The 22,943-nt window shown below is 41.0% G+C and overlaps 1 protein-coding gene across 2 annotated transcripts; it reads right to left on the reverse strand.

Annotated features, from left to right (window-relative positions):
• Positions 1 to 16,817: 16,817 nt before the first annotated feature.
• On the reverse strand, positions 16,818 to 22,283 carry errfi1a (ERBB receptor feedback inhibitor 1a). 2 transcript variants are annotated; one of them, XM_079748723.1, is made up of 4 exons: positions 22,117 to 22,283; positions 19,207 to 19,406; positions 18,939 to 19,024; positions 16,818 to 18,630 (listed from the first exon to the last, which is right to left on the reverse strand). In XM_079748723.1, the coding sequence occupies exons 2-4, from the start codon at positions 19,356 to 19,358 to the stop codon at positions 17,678 to 17,680; spliced, it is 1,191 nt and encodes a 396-aa protein (XP_079604849.1). In that variant the 5' UTR covers positions 19,359 to 19,406; positions 22,117 to 22,283; the 3' UTR covers positions 16,818 to 17,677. The 2 variants fall into 2 exon arrangements, with proteins under 2 accessions (XP_079604849.1, XP_079604850.1); XM_079748724.1 differs by lacking the exon at positions 22,117 to 22,283 and having other exon boundaries at positions 19,155 to 19,290.
• Positions 22,284 to 22,943: the final 660 nt, after the last annotated feature.

Consider the following 22,943-nt stretch of genomic DNA (forward strand, 5'->3'; position numbering starts at 1 on the left):
GAGAATCTACTGCTTCTACAGATTTGACTATGACAACATCAATGGCAGATATGACAACACAAAAATCTGGAACAACAACTGATTCAAAAAGCACAGTTGTTACTTCATTCAGCAGTTCCCCATCATCTTCCACTGCAGATAAAACCAATTCCACATCTGAAGAACCACAAACAACATCACAAGTTACAAATGATCCTGCAGAACCTTCATCTTCTTCAACTGCACTTGATTCATCGCAAACTTCTTCTGTTCCAACAACAGACGATAGAGAATCTACTGCTCCTACAGATGTGATAATGACAACATCAACGGCAGCTATGACAACGCAAGAATCTGGAACAGCAACTGATACAAAAAGCACAGTAGTGACTTCATTCAGCAGTTCTCATTCATCTTCCACTACAGATAATATTGGATCCACAACAGAAGAAACACAAAAAACATCCCTAGGTACAAATAAACCAGCAGAATCTTTATCTCCTTCCACAGCAGCTGTTTCATCACAAACTCCTACCACTTCAAAAACAGACAATAGAGAATCTACTGTTTCAACAGACGTGACTATCACATCAGCATCAAAGATGACAACTACCAAATCTGAAACGGGTACTTATGCAACAAGTACAGGAAGGACTTCATTCAGCAGTTCTCCAACGTCTTCCATTGCAAACAATATTAGTTCCACGACAGAAGAACCACAAACAACATCACTAGTTACAAATGATCCTGCAGAATCTTCAACTTCTTCAACTGCAGCTGATTCATCACAAACTTTTTCTGTTCCGACAACAGACGACAGAGAATCTACTGCTTCTACAGATTTGACTATGACAACATCAATGGCAGATATGACAACACAAGAATCTGGAACAGCAACTGATTCAAACAGCACCGTTGTTACTTCATTCAGCAGTTCTCCAACGTCTTCCACTGCGGATAATATTAGTTCCACGACAGAAGAAACACGAACAACATTACGAGTTACAAATGATCCTGCAGAATCTTCATCTTCAACTGCAGTTGATTCATCACAAACTTTTTCTGTTCCAACAACAGACATTGGAGAATCTACTGCTTCTACAGATCTGACTATGACATCAGCATCAAAGATGACAACTGTGAAATCTGTAACAGGAACTGATACAAAAAGCACAGTTGTGACTTCATTCAGCAGTTCTCAATCATCTTCCACTGCAGATAATATGGGTTCCACGACATACGAACCACAAACAACATCACTAGTTACAAATGATCATGCAGAATCTTCATCTTCTTCAACTACACTTGATTCATCACAAACTTCTTCTGTTCCAACAACAGACGATAGAGAATCTACTGCTTCTACAGATGTGACTATGACAACATCAATGGCAGATATGACAACACAAGAATCTGGAACAGCAACTGATTCAAAAAGCACAGTTGTTACTTCATTGAGCAGTTCTCCATCATCTTCCACTGCACATAATACCAATTCCACATCTGAAGAACCACAAACAACATCACGAGTGACAAATGATCCTGCAGAATCTTCATCTTATTCAACTGCACTTGATTCATCACAAACTTCTTCTGTTCCAACAACAGACATTGGAGAATCTACTGCTTCTACAGATGTGATAATGACAACATCAACGGCAGCTATGACAACGCAAGAATCTGGAACAGCAACTGATACAAAAAGCACAGTAGTGACTTCATTCAGCAGTTCTCAATCATCTTCCACTACATATAATATTGGATCCACAACAGAAGAAACACAAAAAACATCCCTAGGTACAAATAAACCAGTTGAATCTTTATCTCCTTCCACAGCAGCTGTTTCATCACAAACTCCTACCATTTCAACAACAGACAATAGAGAATCTACTGCTTCAACAGACGTGACTATCACATCAGCATCAAAGATGACAACTACCAAATCTGAAACAGGTACTTATGCAACAAGTACAGGAAGGACTTCATTCAGCAGTTCTCCAACGTCTTCCAATGCAGATAATATTAGTTCCACGACAGAAGAACCACAAACAACATCACGAGTTACAAATGATCCTGCAGAATCTTCATCTTCTTCAACTGCAGTTGATTCATCAAAAACTTTTTCTGTTCAAACAACAGACATTGGAGAATCTACTGCTTCTACAGATGTGACTATGACATCAGCATCAAAGATGACAACTATGAAATCTGTAACAGGAACTGATACAAAAAGTACAGTTGTGACTTCATTCAGCAGTTCTCAATCATCTTCCACTGCACATAATATTGGTTCCACAACAGACGAACCACAAACAACATCACTAGTTACAAATGATCCTGCAGAATCTTCATCTTCTTCAACTGCACTTGATTCATCACAAACTTCTTCTGTTCCAACAACAGACGATAGAGAATCTACTGCTTCTACAGATTTGACTATGACAACATCAATGGCAGATATGACAACACAAAAATCTGGAACAACAACTGATTCAAAAAGCACAGTTGTTACTTCATTCAGCAGTTCCCCATCATCTTCCACTGCAGATAAAACCAATTCCACATCTGAAGAACCACAAACAACATCACAAGTTACAAATGATCCTGCAGAACCTTCATCTTCTTCAACTGCACTTGATTCATCACAAACTTCTTCTGTTCCAACAACAGACAATACTGTATCTATTGCCTCTACAGATGTGATAATGACAACATCAACGGCAGCTATGACAACGCAAGACTCTGGAACAGCAACTGATACAAAAAGCACAGTAGTGACTTCCTTCAGCAGTTCTCAATCATCTTCCACTGCAGATAATATTGGATCCACAACAGAAGAAACACAAAAAACATCCCTAGGTACAAATCAACCAGCAGAATCTTTATCTCCTTACACAGCAGCTGTTTCATCACAAACTCCTACCATTTCAACAACAGACAATAGAGAATCTACTGCTTCAACAGACGTGACTATCACATCAGCATCAAAGATGACAACTACCAAATCTGAAACAGGTACTTATGCAACAAGTACAGGAAGGACATCATTCAGCAGTTCTCCAACGTCTTCCACTGCGGATAATATTAGTTCCACGACAGAAGAACCACGAACAACATCACGAGTTACAAATGATCCTTCAGAATCTTCATCTTCAACTGCAGTTGATTCATCACAAACTTTTTCTGTTCCAACAACAGACATTGGAGAATCTACTGCTTCTACAGATCTGACTATGACATCAGCATCAAAGATGACAACTGTGAAATCTGTAACAGGAACTGATACAAAAAGCACAGTTGTGACTTCATTCAGCAGTTCTCAATCATCTTCCACTGCAGATAATATGGGTTCCACGACATACGAACCACAAACAACATCACTAGTTACAAATGATCCTGCAGAATCTTCATCTTCTTCAACTACACTTGATTCATCACAAACTTCTTCTGTTCCAACAACAGACGATAGAGAATCTACTGCTTCTACAGATGTGACTATGACAACATCAATGGCAGATATGACAACACAAGAATCTGGAAGAGCAACTGATTCAAAAAGCACAGTTGTTACTTCATTGAGCAGTTCTCAATCATCTTCCACTGCAGATAATATTAGTTCCACGACAGACGAACCACAAACAACATCACTAAATACAAATGATCCTGCAGAATCTTCATCTTCTTCAACTGCACTCGATTCATCACAAACTTCATCTGTTCCAACAACAGACGATAGAGAATCTACTGCTTCTACAGATTTGACTATGACAACATCAATGGCAGATATGACAACACAAAAATCTGGAACAACAACTGATTCAAAAAGCACAGTTGTTACTTCATTCAGCAGTTCCCCATCATCTTCCACTGCAGATAAAACCAATTCCACATCTGAAGAACCACAAACAACATCACAAGTTACAAATGATCCTGCAGAACCTTCATCTTCTTCAACTGCACTTGATTCATCACAAACTTCTTCTGTTCCAACAACAGACAATACAGTATCTATTGCCTCTACAGATGTGATAATGACAACATCAACGGCAGCTATGACAACGCAAGAATCTGGAACAGCAACTGATACAAAAAGCACAGTAGTGACTTCCTTCAGCAGTTCTCAATCATCTTCCACTGCAGATAATATTGGATCCACAACAGAAGAAACACAAAAAACATCCCTAGGTACAAATCAACCAGCAGAATCTTTATCTCCTTACACAGCAGCTGTTTCATCACAAACTCCTACCATTTCAACAACAGACAATAGAGAATCTACTGCTTCAACAGACGTGACTATCACATCAGCATCAAAGATGACAACTACCAAATCTGAAACAGGTACTTATGCAACAAGTAAAGGAAGGACTTCATTCAGCAGTTCTCCAACGTCTTCCAATGCAGATAATATTAGTTCCACAACAGAAGAACCACAAACAACATCACGAGTAACAAATGATCCTACAGAATCTTCATCTTCTTCAACTGCAGTTGATTCATCACAAACTTTTCCTGTTCAAACAACAGACATTGGAGAATCTACTGCTTCTACAGATGTGACTATGACATCAGCATTAAAGATGACAACTATGAAATCTGTAACAGCAACTGATTCAAAAAGCACAGTTGTTACTTCATTCAGCAGTTCTCCATCATCTTCCACTGCAGATAATACCAGTTCCACATCTGAAGAACCACAAACATCGCGAGTTACAAATGATCCTGCAGAATCTTCATCTTCTTCAACTGCACTTGATTCATCACAAACTTCTTCTGTTCCAACAACAAACAATACTGTATCTACTGCCTCTACAGATGTGATAATGACAACATCAACGGCAGCTATGACAACGCAAGAATCTGGAACAGCAACTGATACAAAAAGCACAGTAGTGACTTCATTCAGCAGTTCTCAATCATCTTCCACTACAGAAAATATTGGATCCACAACAGAAGAAACACAAAAAACATCCCTAGGTACAAATCAACCAGCAGAATCTTCATCTCCTTCCACAGCAGCTGTTTCATCACAAACTCCTACCATTTCAACAACAGACAATAGAGAATCTACTGCTTCAACAGACGTGACTATCACATCAGCATCAAAGATGACAACTACCAAATCTGAAACAGGTACTTATGCAACAAGTACAGGAAGGACTTCATACTGCAGTTCTCCAACGTCTTCCAATGCAGATAATATTAGTTCCACGACAGAAGAACCACAAACAACATCACGAGTTACAAATGATCCTACAGAATTTTCATCTTCTTCAACTGCAGTTGATCCATCACAAACTTTTCCTGTTCAAACAACAGAGATTGGAGAATCTACTGCTTCTACAGATGTGACTATGACATCAGAATCAAAGATGACAACTATTAAATCTGTAACAGGAACTGATACAAAAAGTACAGTTGTGACTTCATTCAGCAGTTCTCAATCATCTTCCACTGCAGATAATATTGGTTCCACGACAGACGAACCACAAACAACATCACTAAATACAAATGATCCTGCAGAATCTTCATCTTCTTCAACTGCACTCGATTCATCACAAACTTCATCTGTTCCAACAACAGACAATAGAGAATCTACTGCTTCTACAGATTTGACTATGACAACATCAATGGCAGATATGACAACACAAAAATCTGGAACAACAACTGATTCAAAAAGCACAGTTGTTACTTCATTCAGCAGTTCCCCATCATCTTCCAATGCAGATAAAACCAATTCCACATCTGAAGAACCACAAACAACATCACAAGTTACAAATGATCCTGCAGAACCTTCATCTTCTTCAACTGCACTTGATTCATCACAAACTTCTTCTGTTCCAACAACAGACAATACTGTATCTATTGCCTCTACAGATGTGATTATGACAACATCAACGGCAGCTATGACAACGCAAGACTCTGGAACAGCAACTGATACAAAAAGCACAGAAGTGACTTCCTTCAGCAGTTCTCAATCATCTTCCACTGCAGATAATATTGGATCCACAACAGAAGAAACACAAAAAACATCCCTAGGTACAAATCAACCAGCAGAATCTTTATCTCCTTACACAGCAGCTGTTTCATCACAAACTCCTACCATTTCAACAACAGACAATAGAGAATCTACTGCTTCAACAGACGTGACTATCACATCAGCATCAAAGATGACAACTACCAAATCTGAAACAGGTACTTATGCAACAAGTACAGGAAGGACTTCATTCAGCAGTTCTCCAACATCTTCCAATGCAGATAATATTAGTTCCACAACAGAAGAACCACAAACAACATCACGAGTAACAAATGATCCTACAGAATCTTCATCTTCTTCAACTGCAGTTGAATCATCACAAACTTTTCCTGTTCAAACCACAGACATTGGAGAATCTACTGCTTCTACAGATGTGACTATGACATCAGCATCAAAGATGACAACTATGAAATCTGTAACAGGAACTGATACAAAAAGCACAGTTGTGACTTCATTCAGCAGTTCTCAATCATCTTCCACTGCAGATAATATTAGTTCCACGACAGACGAACCACAAACATCACTAGTTACAAATGATCCTGCAGAATCTTCATCTTCTTCAACTGCACTTGATTCATCACAAACTTCTTCTGTTCCAACAACAGACGATAGAGAATCTACTGCTTCTACAGATTTGACTATGACAACATCAATGGCAGATATGACAACACAAGAATCTGGAACAGCAACTGATTCAAAAAGCACAGTTGTTACTTCATTCAGCAGTCTCCCATCATCTTCCACTGCAGATAATACCAATTCCACATCTGAAGAACCACAAACAACATCACAAGTTACAAATGATCCTGCAGAACCTTCATCTTCTTCAACTGCACTTGATTCATCACAAACTTCTTCTGTTCCAACAACAGACAATACTGTATCTATTGCCTCTACAGATGTGATAATGACAACATCAACGGCAGCTATGACAACGCAAGAATCTGGAACAGCAACTGATACAAAAAGCACAGTAGTGACTTCATTCAGCAGTTCTCAATCATCTTCCACTGCAGATAATATTGGATCCACAACAGAAGAAACACAAAAAACATCCCTAGGTACAAATCAACCAGCAGAATCTTTATCTCCTTACACAGCAGCTGTTTCATCACAAACTCCTACCATTTCAACAACAGACAATAGAGAATCTACTGCTTCAACAGACGTGACTATCACATCAGCATCAAAGATGACAACTACCAAATCTGAAACAGGTACTTATGCAACAAGTACAGGAAGGACTTCATTCAGCAGTTCTCCAACGTCTTCCACTGCGGATAATATTAGTTCCACGACAGAAGAACCACGAACAACATCACGAGTTACAAATGATCCTTCAGAATCTTCATCTTCAACTGCAGTTGATTCATCACAAACTTTTTCTGTTCCAACAACAGACATTGGAGAATCTACTGCTTCTACAGATGTGACTATGACATCAGCATCAAAGATGACAACTGTGAAATCTGTAACAGGAACTGATACAAAAAGCACAGTTGTGACTTCATTCAGCAGTTCTCAATCATCTTCCACTGCAGATAATATGGGTTCCACGACATACGAACCACAAACAACATCACTAGTTACAAATGATCCTGCAGAATCTTCATCTTCTTCAACTACACTTGATTCATCACAAACTTCTTCTGTTCCAACAACAGACGATAGAGAATCTACTGCTTCTACAGATGTGACTATGACAACATCAATGGCAGATATGACAACACAAGAATCTGGAAGAGCAACTGATTCAAAAAGCACAGTTGTTACTTCATTGAGCAGTTCTCAATCATCTTCCACTGCAGATAATATTAGTTCCACGACAGACGAACCACAAACAACATCACTAAATACAAATGATCCTGCAGAATCTTCATCTTCTTCAACTGCACTCGATTCATCACAAACTTCATCTGTTCCAACAACAGACGATAGAGAATCTACTGCTTCTACAGATTTGACTATGACAACATCAATGGCAGATATGACAACACAAAAATCTGGAACAACAACTGATTCAAAAAGCACAGTTGTTACTTCATTCAGCAGTTCCCCATCATCTTCCACTGCAGATAAAACCAATTCCACATCTGAAGAACCACAAACAACATCACAAGTTACAAATGATCCTGCAGAACCTTCATCTTCTTCAACTGCACTTGATTCATCACAAACTTCTTCTGTTCCAACAACAGACAATACAGTATCTATTGCCTCTACAGATGTGATAATGACAACATCAACGGCAGCTATGACAACGCAAGAATCTGGAACAGCAACTGATACAAAAAGCACAGTAGTGACTTCCTTCAGCAGTTCTCAATCATCTTCCACTGCAGATAATATTGGATCCACAACAGAAGAAACACAAAAAACATCCCTAGGTACAAATCAACCAGCAGAATCTTTATCTCCTTACACAGCAGCTGTTTCATCACAAACTCCTACCATTTCAACAACAGACAATAGAGAATCTACTGCTTCAACAGACGTGACTATCACATCAGCATCAAAGATGACAACTACCAAATCTGAAACAGGTACTTATGCAACAAGTAAAGGAAGGACTTCATTCAGCAGTTCTCCAACGTCTTCCAATGCAGATAATATTAGTTCCACAACAGAAGAACCACAAACAACATCACGAGTAACAAATGATCCTACAGAATCTTCATCTTCTTCAACTGCAGTTGATTCATCACAAACTTTTCCTGTTCAAACCACAGACATTGGAGAATCTACTGCTTCTACAGATGTGACTATGACATCAGCATCAAAGATGACAACTATGAAATCTGTAACAGGAACTGATACAAAAAGCACAGTTGTGACTTCATTCAGCAGTTCTCAATCATCTTCCACTGCAGATAATATTAGTTCCACGACAGACGAACCACAAACAACATCACTAGTTACAAATGATCCTTCAGAATCTTCATCTTCCTCAACTGCACTCGATTCATCACAAACTTCATCTGTTCCAACAACAGACGATAGAGAATCTTCTGCTTCTACAGATTTGACTATGACAACATCAATGGCAGATATGACAACACAAAAATCTGGAACAACAACTGATTCAAAAAGCACAGTTGTTACTTCATTCAGCAGTTCCCCATCATCTTCCACTGCAGATAAAACCCATTCCACATCTGAAGAACCACAAACAACATCACAAGTTACAAATGATCCTGCAGAACCTTCATCTTCTTCAACTGCACTTGATTCATCACAAACTTCTTCTGTTCCAACAACAGACAATACTGTATCTATTGCCTCTACAGATGTGATAATGACAACATCAACTGCAGCTATGACAACGCAAGAATCTGGAACAGGAACTGATACAAAAAGCACAGTAGTGACTTCCTTCAGCAGTTCTCAATCATCTTCCACTGCAGATAATATTGGATCCACAACAGAAGAAACACAAAAAACATCCCTAGGTACAAATCAACCAGCAGAATCTTTATCTCCTTACACAGCAGCTGTTTCATCACAAACTCCTACCATTTCAACAACAGACAATAGAGAATCTACTGCTTCAACAGACGTGACTATCACATCAGCATCAAAGATGACAACTACCAAATCTGAAACAGGTACTTATGCAACAAGTACAGGAAGGACTTCATTCAGCAGTTCTCCAACGTCTTCCAATGCAGATAATATTAGTTCCACAACAGAAGAACCACAAACAACATCACGAGTAACAAATGATCCTACAGAATCTTCATCTTCTTCAACTGCAGTTGATTCATCACAAACTTTTCCTGTTCAAACAACAGACATTGGAGAATCTACTGCTTCTACAGATGTGACTATGACATCAGCATCAAAGATGACAACTATGAAATCTGTAACAGGAACTGATACAAAAAGCACAGTTGTGACTTCATTCAGCAGTTCTCAATCATCTTCCACTGCAGATAATATTAGTTCCACGACAGACGAACCACAAACAACATCACTAGTTACAAATGATCCTGCAGAGTCTTCATCTTCTTCAACTGCACTTGATTCATCACAAACTTCTTCTGTTCCAACAACAGACAATAGAGAATCTACTGCTTCTACAGATTTGACTATGACAACATCAATGGCAGCTATGACATCACAAGAATCTGGAACAGCAACTGATTCAAAAAGCACAGTTGTTACTTCATTCAGCAGTCTCCCATCATCTTCCACTGCAGATAATACCAATTCCACATCTGAAGAACCACAAACAACATCACAAGTTACAAATGATCCTGCAGAACCTTCATCTTCTTCAACTGCACTTGATTCATCACAAACTTCTTCTGTTCCAACAACAGACAATACTGTATCTATTGCCTCTACAGATGTGATAATGACAACATCAACGGCAGCTATGACAACGCAAGAATCTGGAACAGCAACTGATACAAAAAGCACAGTAGTGACTTCATTCAGCAGTTCTCAATCATCTTCCACTGCAGATAATATTGGATCCACAACAGAAGAAACACAAAAAACATCCCTAGGTACAAATCAACCAGCAGAATCTTTATCTCCTTACACAGCAGCTGTTTCATCACAAACTCCTACCATTTCAACAACAGACAATAGAGAATCTACTGCTTCAACATACGTGACTATCACATCAGCATCAAAGATGACAACTACCAAATCTGAAACAGGTACTTATGCAACAAGTACAGGAAGGACTTCATTCAGCAGGTCTCCAACGTCTTCCAATGCAGATAATATTAGTTCCACGACAGAAGAACCACAAACAACATCACGAGTTACAAATGATCCTGCAGAATCTTCATCTTCTTCAACTGCAGTTGATTCATCACAAACTTTTTCTGTTCAAACAACAGACATTGGAGAATCTACTGCTTCTACAGATGTGACTATGACATCAGCATCAAAGATGACAACTATGAAATCTGTAACAGGAACTGATACAAAAAGTACAGTTGTGACTTCATTCAGCAGTTCTCCATCATCTTCCACTGCAGATAATATAACAGCAGAACCACAAACAACATCAATAGTTACAAATAATTCTGCAGGATCACTATCTTCTTCAACAGCAGTTCATTCATCTCAAACATCAACTGTTCAGACAACAGACAATACAATCACAATGTCAACAATATTGCCTACAACTCCAAGTCACACAACAGACCAAATATCAACCAGCAGTACCACACACATACCAACAACCGTTCTAAACACATCAACATCTACAGTTCACCCCTTTATAGAAACAACACAGAGAGTCATTACAAATTCGACCACCAGTTTTTCCCCCTCCACAACAAATGACACTCCATTTTCAACTCCCAAGAACAACACAACCACCCCTGATTGTGAAGCAGGGGATTGCCAGTGCAGTGGGAGCCCTTGTGGGTTCAACCCCGCGCTTGGCCATTGCCAGTGTCACTGTGCAGATTATACCTATGGAGATACCTGTGTCCTTGGGCAGAACATATCAGCAGTCTTCATTGGTGAGGGTTTACCTACAGTGTCATGGTTTACTCCGCCTTCCAAAAAAGATGTTGATTTGGCTACATTCAGCATATATATTAAATTCAAAATTATTGTATATTAAAGGTCATTGTTTTGTTGGTATATTTCTATCTAGATGATGAGGCATTGCCAAAAAGAAAGGCAAACTTTTCCCTTACAATCGGTGCCACATTTGAGGAGGACTTCAATGATATAAACTCTCCCCAATCTCAGCAATTCATCCACACTCTGACAAATAAGGTAGGGTCTTTAATAATTATACTACTACTTCTACTACTACTAGTAGTAGTAGTCGTAGTACTACTACGACTACTACTTACACTAATAATAATAATAATAATATCAATAATGAAAATAATAATGAGGATTATAATTATAATACTACATATAATAGATGACCGAATTAAGTTCAGTTATAATATCCAATTCAGAATTCTCCTGACTGCAAATAAAGGCTGAAACTCGTTTATTTGTTTCTGCTTCTCTCCAGCTCGAACCTCTGTGCAAAAAGGCAGACGCGCACCAGTTCAAACAAGTCAGGATTGTGAAATTAAAGTAAAATATCTCATGGTCATTTCTTTCATTTGCTTTGGGTCATTGATTTAAGACGACAAACATGTACGTCACCTGCCATTGCTGCTGCTGCTGTTGTCTTTGACTTGATTTGTTTTTGTTTACTTGTTCTGTCTCTGTTGTGTAGAGCAGGGTCTGTCATCGCTGAGATTATAGTTGAATACAACTATCCAAACAATGACAGCCACATCCAGTTCCTCAACACTGAAATTGATGACGAATTGATGGCAATCTTCGACCCACGTGCCCTCATCACGATAGGTCAGGCCTTCGGGAATGTCGCTATCGAGCTCAATGGTCTTCTCTTGCAACCAACCGTCATTAGAAGTGAGTGGCGTTATTTATTACAAGTATTTTTTGTTCAAAACAAAAAATATTTATAGTTCTCTTCCTCTCAACAGACGCCACTGACTTGGAGCCATATGTGAACTGCCAGTATGCCAACTACACGGCAAAATTGAACAACGGTCTCTGGGAGTGTGTTGGAGCTTGTAAAATAATCCCCGGCTACTGTCATCAACATGGAGAATGTCTGAATCACATTAAGGACGGTCCTATTTGTCGGTAGGATTAACATAAAAAACGCACAAGGATTAAAATTGGACGGCATGAATATAATTAGAATCCCTGTGGATCTATTTTACCATGTTTCTGTTCACATGCAGGTGCCATTCATCCGCCCTTCAGCAGTACTACGGCCCTCGGTGTGAATCCTTCCGCTGGGGGGCGGGGTTCTATGGGGCCTTGTTTGGGTCGCTGGCTGCGGTTGTCCTGCTACTGGTGGCCATCGTTGGGATTTTTTGGTTTAAGAAGAGACGATGCGATTCTTGGTAAATGAAAACCTTCTAAGTGTGTGTGTGTGTGTGTGTGTGTGCGTGTGTGTGTGTGTGTGTGTGTGTGTGTGTGTGTGTGTGTGTGTGTGTGTGTGTGTGTGTGTGTTTTAATAATTTGTACTAATACAATACTAATATGTCTAATATATTCCCTCAGGTACATATGAAGAGGGATGAGACACCAGTCCCCCTCTTAGTCCAGGACCAGAAATTCTTAACACCGGTCAGTTGTTAAATACTGTAATGTAGTTTGCTACTACTATACGTAATTGATGTATTGATTTAAACCTGCACGATGTCACATTTCAGCCCTTACTATAGTCATTCATTTTTGTATGAATTAACCTTAATAAAACACAATTAAAAACATATGAACCCACTCTACCCACCTATTTAAATCAATTTGTTCTGTAGAGAAAAAGGCCAGAATATCATATTTGAAACAAAAGGATATCCGAATGATAATGGTTATGCATCCTATAATAATTGGATATTCTTTAGCTGGATATGATTTTTGATCATTACCAAACGGCCAGAGGTAGTGATTGGGGACGGACGCTAAAAGGTGAATTCTAGAGCAAAAGGAAACATCACCTGCCTTCTCCAAATATGTGAAGCATTTTCTATCTATCTATAATCATTGTCAATCTAAATAACTTGTTTCGAATTATTTTTCATTTTTATTTATGTTCATGTGTATTTAAAAACATTGGCAACCTAAATTACAAGTTTCTTGCTTGCTTAAGGGCTACACTGATATGAAATTATTGATAGATGTACAGTTCTAACAATGTCGTTTTATGCCTTTAAAACTCATCAAGTGTATTATGGCCTGTAAAGTTCCTACTAAGACTAAGATTGAATTAAAAGAGCAGGCCTACAGCTGTTTCTTTCCTAAACCTGTACCCAATACACGTTATAATACAATATACAATGTGAATCCTAATTATAGTCAGGGGGGAAGAGATAAAGGCTTTTGCCTTCACATAGATGTTCTGGGTTCAAACCCCAGTGTCCTCAATGTAGAGGTTTCTCAAAATAATTCAATGTAAATTGCCTTGTTTACTAAATTAATAAATAATTACCATTAGTATTTCAGATAAATTCTCTGTAACTGTATCCGCACAACACCTATTGTCCACCAGAGTGCGCAAATGTTCCGTTAGAATATGATTTGACATTTGACGTCATGTAACCGCTTCACTATTCATAAATACAAGTACCATTGCTTATAACGACAACAACTAAGGACAATGATGTGTTATTATTAATACAATTACAATTAGTAAATTCGCAAATAGTACTTTTCAAATAATGTGCATTATTAAACAGATACCTTCTATATATAGCAAGTACTAGTGGTAGCTAAAGCAGTAGATAATTGGAATTTCTACTGCCATATTTGCTGCCAGTATTTGTTATGGTATGAAAATTAATGTTTATATTTCCTTATTATTGTACGATTTAGGCCTACTACTCATATCATAGAGAGCCAAACCTTGAAGGCAAAAGGAAGGGAATAATTCCTCTTTCCTTAGTCTATTCAGATTAATCAGCAGAGGTCATATAACACTTAATAATGCAACAACCATGACGCCCAACGGATAATGAAATTGAGCTCATCATAAAATGTTTCAGATTAGGGTTTCAGACCTATTTTGGAAGTTAAACTTATACTCATCAGAGTTGTTGCTAAAATTGGTAAAATCTGAAAGAGCAAATGGCATGCTAGAATTCTGTGAATAAATGGTTAAAAACTATTAAATTTAGTCCTCATTACTACAATCGTAGTTACAATCCATAGCTCATAAATCACAGTTTATAGGTCCCAATCACATTAATCTGTTACAAATCACATAGCTTTAAATATGACTCGCCAGAAGTTCAAAAATCAATTTGAAGAGGATGGTGTGCCTTTTATTTATATGAAGCATTTACATTTTACAACTTTAATATCTGTTTATGTTACTCTTAATATAATAACATGACCTACTTACCTCACAAGCAACAATTTGTAATGCAAATTGGGCTGATAATTAAACAGGAAGCCATGTTCACGACCCATTCAAGCCAAGACTGAAGCAGGTTAAAGGCTTGGCCTACATAGATGACACTGTTGCTTTTGTTCTATTCAGAGACACAATCCAATATTATCAGCGCACCATACCTACAGAAATGGTCACTGCCTTTGTTAAGAAAGCGCAAATGGGCGCAACAACACCATGGCAACGTTGTGACGTAAAAGTACATTCTACATTTCAAACTCTTCCCTTTAACTCAGTGTAACTGAACTAAACCCATCCCTGTTGATATTCATGTGGAACCGCACGGACAAAAGTCAAGAATAAAAGGCACTCCCCAGCATTGTAAAACACTTAACCTGGACATTATGCCAGCTGCTATTTGAGCCGTGGCTCCAGCAGCTGTAAAGCACCTAGCTGTGACTAGGAAGCGGAAGGTAACCTGCCTGAGTCTGTTCAAGACTCTGTGGTGTACCTGGAGTGTGGCCAGCCACTGGAAGGCACAGCATGTGGGCGATGATGGAACAGGCCATACAGCTGAATCAAAAAAAAATCACACATCGCAATCCAACAGGTTCATAAATAAGTTGTTTTATTTTGTTTTCCTTTTTAAAAGACTGTAGATCGATCAACTATGCATAATGACATTTTCTTTGTTAAACTCTGTACACTCTCTTAACTCTCCCAGTGCATGTTTTTATACCACAGCAGAGAATGTCAGTTATTTCTCAATGAAAGTACAACCATAATCTTCATTTGATGTCATTTTTATTCTTCCGTACTCCTCATAAGACATGTCAATATATTAAGATTAAATATAACAAAAAAATCAGTGTATAATGTAAACATGTTGAGACATTATATCAAAACGTCGTCTCTAGCAAGGTATTCTTTTCTCTTGACCAGGAGGGAGAGTAAAATATAAAGCATACTTCAATGACCGTTTGACCTTCGCGCTAATGTGTCTGTTCTCTCTTTTTTATACCGAACAGCGTGTTCTTCACACAGGGGTTACCTCAACGCATGTGCTACATTAATTATATCATCCCAAAGGTACTTCAATCACCTATAACAATAAAATTCATGTACTTCACCTGCTGCCAGCAGCCAAAGTCTCTCCTACCACACCCACTGCAATCATGTAAGGCAGGAATGCATGAGCAGAACAAGAAAGTCAGTTTGTCATGGCCTGCACGTGCACATAGTGCACGCGCACTGTGTGTGTGTGCGTGTGTGTGTGTGTGTGTGTTCGTCATGCGTGCTATCAGGTGAGCCAAACTTCCTTTGTTGTGAAGGATCTGCGATTTTAAGGACTGTTCAAAAAATATGAAGTGGTTTGAACTGTGTGTGTAGTTTAAGGGGTTTTCTCATCTATTGTGTGTGAAATTGAACAAGTAATAATTGTGGGGCATAGTGAGGAATATAATGAAGGGGGACATCATGTTCGCCACCCTATCTTGTATGCATATGTCATTAAGAGTGTAAAGCAAAGTAAATAGCGGCTATTGTCAGAGCGTTTTTCTGAAGGGTCATCGAGGGAGGTAGTACTTGAGGCAAATTATTTCCAAGCAAATGACTCACAGCTTTACCAAGAATTAACTCCTGTGCAAAAAGACCTGACCTGGACACCGACGACGAGCGAGTAATAATACAAGTGTGCACTTGAGGAAGTTGTACTTAAAGAGCAGGTGATGCAAAACAGGCAGAGCACGGTAACAAATATTGTTAAGTATTTTTCTACAAAATGTAGAAAGTCAATCTATATATATATATATATATATATATATATATATATATATATATATATATATATATATATATATATATAAACAATGAATTACCAGAAGCACTGGTCTTACACTACACACACACACATACGCACACACATACACATTCAACAACACGTTCACTAATGAAAGACATTCTTCCGGAACAATGCATAGCTACACATATGATGTCCATCCACACAAAATGTACTGTGTGGGGCAGGCAAATAACAAACCGAGGAGGGGGGGAGAGACGGGTCCGGACACACTCTGAGGCAGGGGAACTACATACCGGTTGTAGTGGAGACATGCAGGGGAACACATGTATGTATACAGAACATAAGAGTGTGATTGCTTTTCATCAATGCATCCTTCATATAGACATAAAAATGGTAATGTAAGCTTCATAGATACGTTAAGTGATACATGGTTTGCTCTACTGACCTTTTGTCCCGTGTGAGATACAAAAGCAATGTAAAAAAAAATAGGTTCAAACTAAACTGAACGAGTGTCGCCCACCTGCTCTTCACCCCGCCAGGCACAAAACACTGAGAACGCCAGGCGCAAGTCCCGCTTGTACCCTTTCAACTGCACCACAAAATGAGCCAAAGAATAGCACACCGTTGAATACGGTGAAATAATATTCATATAAAAAAATAATCCGCGCCACGGTTCACCTGCGATCTCTAACCCGAGACGCGCGTGCTGTCGTCGTTGTTGTAGCTGTTGTCGTTTGTTCTCGGTAAATCGTCTCTCGTCACAAACGCCGTTCGACGTTTCCAGTAACTGAATGCAGTGCACACATACCCTGTGTTTTCAGAATACGGAGGGGTAAAAAAAGAAAAGAAAAGTAAAACAAAACAAAAAAGGGGTAAGCAGCAAGTTTGAGGGATGGAAGTGTCCGATATCAGCGTTTCCATGTCGTTGTTTCCCAACACCCCGTGGTTGTCACCTATAGAGTCAGGCAGAGTCCTCTCTCCCGCCTCGACCCAGCGGCAACAGAAAGTAGTGTGTGGAGCTGGCCTGCCTGCCGTTCTCTATCACGGGCAGTATGCAGGGCGACCCCTCGCTATTCTGTCTCTGCAGGCTCACATACTTGGGGTCCGGGGCGAAGCTTTGGGTGGGGGGCATCACCCCGTTGAAGTACGTGGGGAGGCTCTTGGGGCTGGGCGTGCGGGAGCAGCCTACCGGCAGGGGCTCCCGGGGGGGCAGCTTGGGGGGTTTGTCCTCGTCGCTGTAGGCGCCGTGCGGGTCCCCCGCCGACCAGCGGCGGTAGTCCACCGTCTTGCTGGGCCGCGGGGGCACCGGGGGCGGGATGGTCGCTTTATCCAGGGCGGGGGGGCGGCGGGAGCGGCAGGACGAGGGCTTGGAGCCGGCGGGGCCCGACTGGGACCGCCGCAGCTTCCTCAGAGCCCTGTCCCTGCCCCCCGCCGAGGGGGGCTCGGGCGGCTCCGGGGGATGCTTTTCCACAGATTCCCTGTTCGATTCCCTCCCGGGATGCGGATGGGGCTGGGACTGGGGCAGCCTGGGCTGCACCGTGGGGCCTTCAAAGTAGGCCTGGTTGATCTTCCCGCAGTCCCGGAAGCTCCTTCGGAAGGGGGCCCCGTAGCGGAAAGGGGAAGGCTTGGAGCACAGGTCGGGCACCAGGCAGCGGCTGTCCTCCGTGCCGAGGAACAACTCCTCCACCTCTCGGTCCATATCCTGCTCGGGGCAGAGGTCCGGCCGCACGGGGAGGGGGGGCAGGGGTTTGGAACATCTGCCGGGCGTCTGGGGAGGGCTGCTCCGCTCGTGCATTGACAGCCTCTGGAAGGACGGGACCACCTGGTCGTCGTCCGGGCTGGGAGTCCACGGTTCCGGGCTGAGTGTCAGGAAGGGAAGGGCGGGCGGGGACTTCTTCTGGCTGTGTTTCTTCTCTGTCAGAGGGGAGAGAGAGCGGGAGAACAGTGAGAATGTGAGAAATGTCATGCAGCGCAACACTTAGAATTAGATATGGCTTTTTCTGGCCGCAAAGTAGGACTTATAGAGTAGGAAGAAAAACAAGAACATGGGAGTTATATTTGAATGTTAGGAAGTGGGTTTCAGCATTTCCAAAACCGACAAAATAATATGCATCTTAAAATAAGTAACCCCTCCCTACAGGGCTTTACTTTGGGAGGAAGGTTTCGGCTGGCTTCAGACATGGTCAACAAGCGCAGAGCGTCTAGACAGTTTCTATACTTACTCTCAACACTGAGTGTAGGGGGTAGTGGTTGATAGGATGGAAAGCTTGGATCTATATGTTGGGATTCCATACTGAAGTACAACAGCCTGTTGATTGAAAAAAAGAAACACTGCATTTAAAATCAATTACCACTTCACAGCTGGCTTTTATCACAATTTTGATATTATTGCGAGTGATAATGTAGATCACAGATTGAAGTTTACGGTCTCAGCATACGTTTAATTCATGTTCTGAGCATGCGCCTCCTGTAAGCGTCCTTTGCACTCACTTCTCTCGTTCATGAGGATTGCTCCATGAGGGTTTGGATCGAGCCATGCTGTGACAGTAGCTGGCCCGCAGGAAGGGGCTTTCTGTGGGCAGACAGATCTCCTGAGCAGTCAGGGCTGCTGTGGACATGCTCCAGACAAAATCGGGTCGCATCAAAGCCAGGAAAGACTTGAATCCTTGCTGCTGTTAATTCCAATGAACCTGTTGAAAACAAAGAACTTTGAATGAGTTGAAAGCACATATCGCTGCTAAGACACTATAAATAGAAAATAAAACCTATTTTAAAGCTGCTGTAGGTACGATTTGAAAGTTGTACAGGGATTTTCTGTAGAAATTCTCAACAATCCCCCTCCCTATGTTTCTCTGGCATTGAGAAGTGGACATTCACACACCTCTGACTGACAAACATGATGGATACCCCGAACCAATCAGGGAAGACATGACCGGTCTGAAATTGTAATTGTCTCATACAGAGGCAGGTGCAATAAAACGAGAAAATCACAGAGCATTTCGCTCACCGATAGCCGACAGATGGTGATGGCATTTCTGAAAAGTGACAAAATGACAGCTCTTGAATCTAACCTACAGCACCTTAACACCGGCGTCCTCCTGGCCTTATTGTTTAAAGGCCAGAAGGAACACAGGGTGACTCTTGGGATGCTAGTTACTTAGTTGTTAAAAGAGCCCTCTCCTGATGAAGCAACATTCTCCCCGCCTGCTCTGATAGAGGAATGACAAGCGCTCACAGCGATGGAACTTCAAACGCTCGTGCCCGGAGAGCCCCCACGGACGCTACAAGGTCATGGAAACATGCGGCGGCCGCAGATTGTCCAACACAAACACACACACACACACACACACACACACACACACACACACACACACACACACACACACACACATATACACCCACACACACTATTCGCTTACTTGGTATCTAAAAGGGACCAACTTAGGGTCCAACACAACACATCACACCTTGATGGCTGCCCACTACTTTTTTTCCATCATCCCTCTGAAAGCCATCCCTTCAACCAGGGGGGAATCGTTTCCACAATGTGTTTCTGTAGGTCATTGTTGTGCACGCAGTGCCCAACAACAGTGAAACCTTCCACTGTGGTGTTCAGAGGACCCGGGTGCCCCCCCGACATGTCTTAGACGTGTGATGGGACTGAACCAACCGCAAGCTAAATGCTCAGAGTGAAGGAAGTTAAATACTTGGTCGTTGTTGTCAAAACCCCACGACAAAAGAAATCCTCCCATCAAAAGGATTGTACTCTTGGTTGATTTCATGTGCATTGTGGGTAGTACTTGTGCATTATTGTGCCCTCATCATAATGCAAAATGAGCACATGAAGACCATTCAACTGTCTATTTCAACCTTTATTTTGGAGGAGCAAGACAGTAATATCCCAGGTCAAAACTAACCAGTTTTTTTTCGTAGAAGATCATCTCTTTGATATGCAGTTTTTTAGCAGCTGTGACACAGGTTATCAACCCGGCGATGTCCATCCGCACACGTATCCATTACAATTTGAATTGTTGTCCTGTAATAAGTCTGTCTGCCCCATCACCCAGATATGCATCCCTGGACACGCTGCCCTGCAGCTTATAATGTCCTGCCGATGACTGAGGAGACCACTCTCCCAGACAGGAAGGGGTGTGTGTGTGTGTGTGTGTGTGTGTGTGTGTGTGTGTGTGTGTGCGTGTGTGTGTGTGTGCGTGTGCGTGTGTGTGTGTGATAATGCCCAGACAGCTGGCATGAAACAAAGCTTGAACAACAACAGCAAGCAACAGCAAGTAAGTCTGTCTGATAAAAATAAAAGAAAAAGCCAACCAAGGCATCACAGACCCCCGCCGCCCCCACCTACTCTTTCTCCCTCGTTTGGGGGCCTCCCATTTGGTTGGGTGAAGATGGGGAGGCAACATGATCCTCGATAATGGACCCCAGGGGGCCTTGCTCTTCCCCTCACAACAGGTGCAAAGAGATGGTCCTGGCAGTTAACCATGAGAGCATTTACAGGCAACAGGATTAAACAAATGATGTGTAGCCATGGGCTGCATTAGCCACTCTAAGGGAGGCATTTGTACGCAGCTTGTTATAGGGCTGGCCTTGGGGCCCCGAATCCAATCACGCCTGGGTTTTCTATTACCGTGAGATTTAAGATAGACCGTTTCCTGTGCTCCTCTGAAATTGGATATATTGCCAAAATCATTATAAAGCGTGGGGGAGTGCTGGTGGATGCTGGTTGCGGTGATGAGGCCAGGTGGTGGTTGGTTTGAGAGATTCCTATCTCACAAACTATCTGAACACATTATCCCGCCTCAGGTTAGGGCAGCAGAAGCTGCACGCAAGCCTTGTAGGAGGAAGATCACACCCCGCGTAAGACACCCCTGAAGCGGTTTCCGAGCAACAATACCCGCTCTACCTGTGCGGCAAGCAAACAGCGCGCACACCCCCTCACCTTACCGGATTGAGATAATAATGGTTAGCCTTCTAGGAGGCAGTGACTCACACCATAACACACACGCAGCTTTGCTATTTGACAAGTCTAGGAAATGATGAAATACAATAGCTTGCTGGATAAGAAAATACAGCGGTAAAGCCTTGAAAGTGTGTTCTAATATTATGTGCTAGAGAAACAGAACTGATCAAAATCGTCAATGGCAAACCATTTTTGAAAGTTTGTATGACTCATGTAGTACAAAATACTCTCTGTGCTGAATCTAATTTGATTTGAAAATGAGATGGCTGTTAATGCCTTCCACCCTTTGTGAAACACAACCCAAGGAGTGTATCAAGGTGTTAGTAATGTAAGCAAATATTAACATTCATCATTCAATAAGCTATTGTCTCAGGCAGAGTATACTGGACACCGTTTTTCTGTATTATTTTCAGTATATTACTTACCAAATTAATCTCGCCGTTTTCACTGGCTTCCAGACCCCTAAAGTCCTTTTTGCATTAGACAAAAAATAATAAATAACTCCTTGGTTTGTGCGATCTTTGTTACAATGAAGAGTGCCTGTGTTTCCTATGCTTCAGGCACAGCACAGCAGCACCGTAGTTATACTGTTACTAATGAGTGATTCTACTCGATGGTCTTCTAGTGTTGTTGTGAGCAATGATGTTTTAAGCTCAGCACTCACATGGCTCCGCCCTCTTAAAGTCACAGCGTCCCATTTCAAGAGCTTTTCAGACTATCATGTGCTGTACCTGCAGCAAAGAAGACAAAGCATTGTGTTGCAGGTGCAAGCCTACTTGAAATTATTTATAATGATGTTTATTTACTGTATGATCATCCTATGAATGGCACCCAACATATGACCAAAAATGTATTCAGTTAACACATTATTACTACAATATGCAAATAAGTATCAGCCATGCAATACTGAATAAAAAGCTTTCTAATACAAGTTTTGCTCCTATAATCTATTTACAACTGTGTTCCAGTCAAAGAATAGTGCTTTCAGAAGTCTATCGGTACCATGTGCAGAGCTATCCTGCAGGCCGAGGCATTTGCACTGGTATCCTTCCCCTATAGTGTTTTCGAGTAGTAGTATTTCAATTTGAAGTAAATAAAGACAGGATGAATAAACACAAGAAAAAAGAAAATAGTTGCACAAGCCTCGATGGAGACAAAGGCAGCCTGCGGGATGGCTCAACCGTAGATAAGAAAGTCAGGCACAGCAAACATAGGCAAAAACATGCTTATCTCCCCAGCGCTTGGCAGCTAA

The sequence above is a fragment of the Pollachius pollachius genome (assembly GCF_949987615.1).
Source record: "Pollachius pollachius genome assembly, chromosome: 12".
Taxonomy (NCBI): Eukaryota; Metazoa; Chordata; class Actinopteri; order Gadiformes; family Gadidae; genus Pollachius; species Pollachius pollachius.

Bases quoted from the DNA above. Each gene is read 5' to 3' on its own strand.
- errfi1a (XM_079748723.1), bottom strand. From the start codon at position 19,358: ATGCGACCCGATTTTGTCTGGAGCATGTCCACAGCAGCCCTGACTGCT. The intron at 19,025-19,206 runs GTGAGTGCAAAG...TTCAATCAACAG, and splicing joins AATCCTCATGAACGAGAGAA to GCTGTTGTACTTCAGTATGG. The intron at 18,631-18,938 runs GTAAGTATAGAA...CCCCTCTGACAG, and splicing joins CCCTACACTCAGTGTTGAGA to AGAAGAAACACAGCCAGAAG.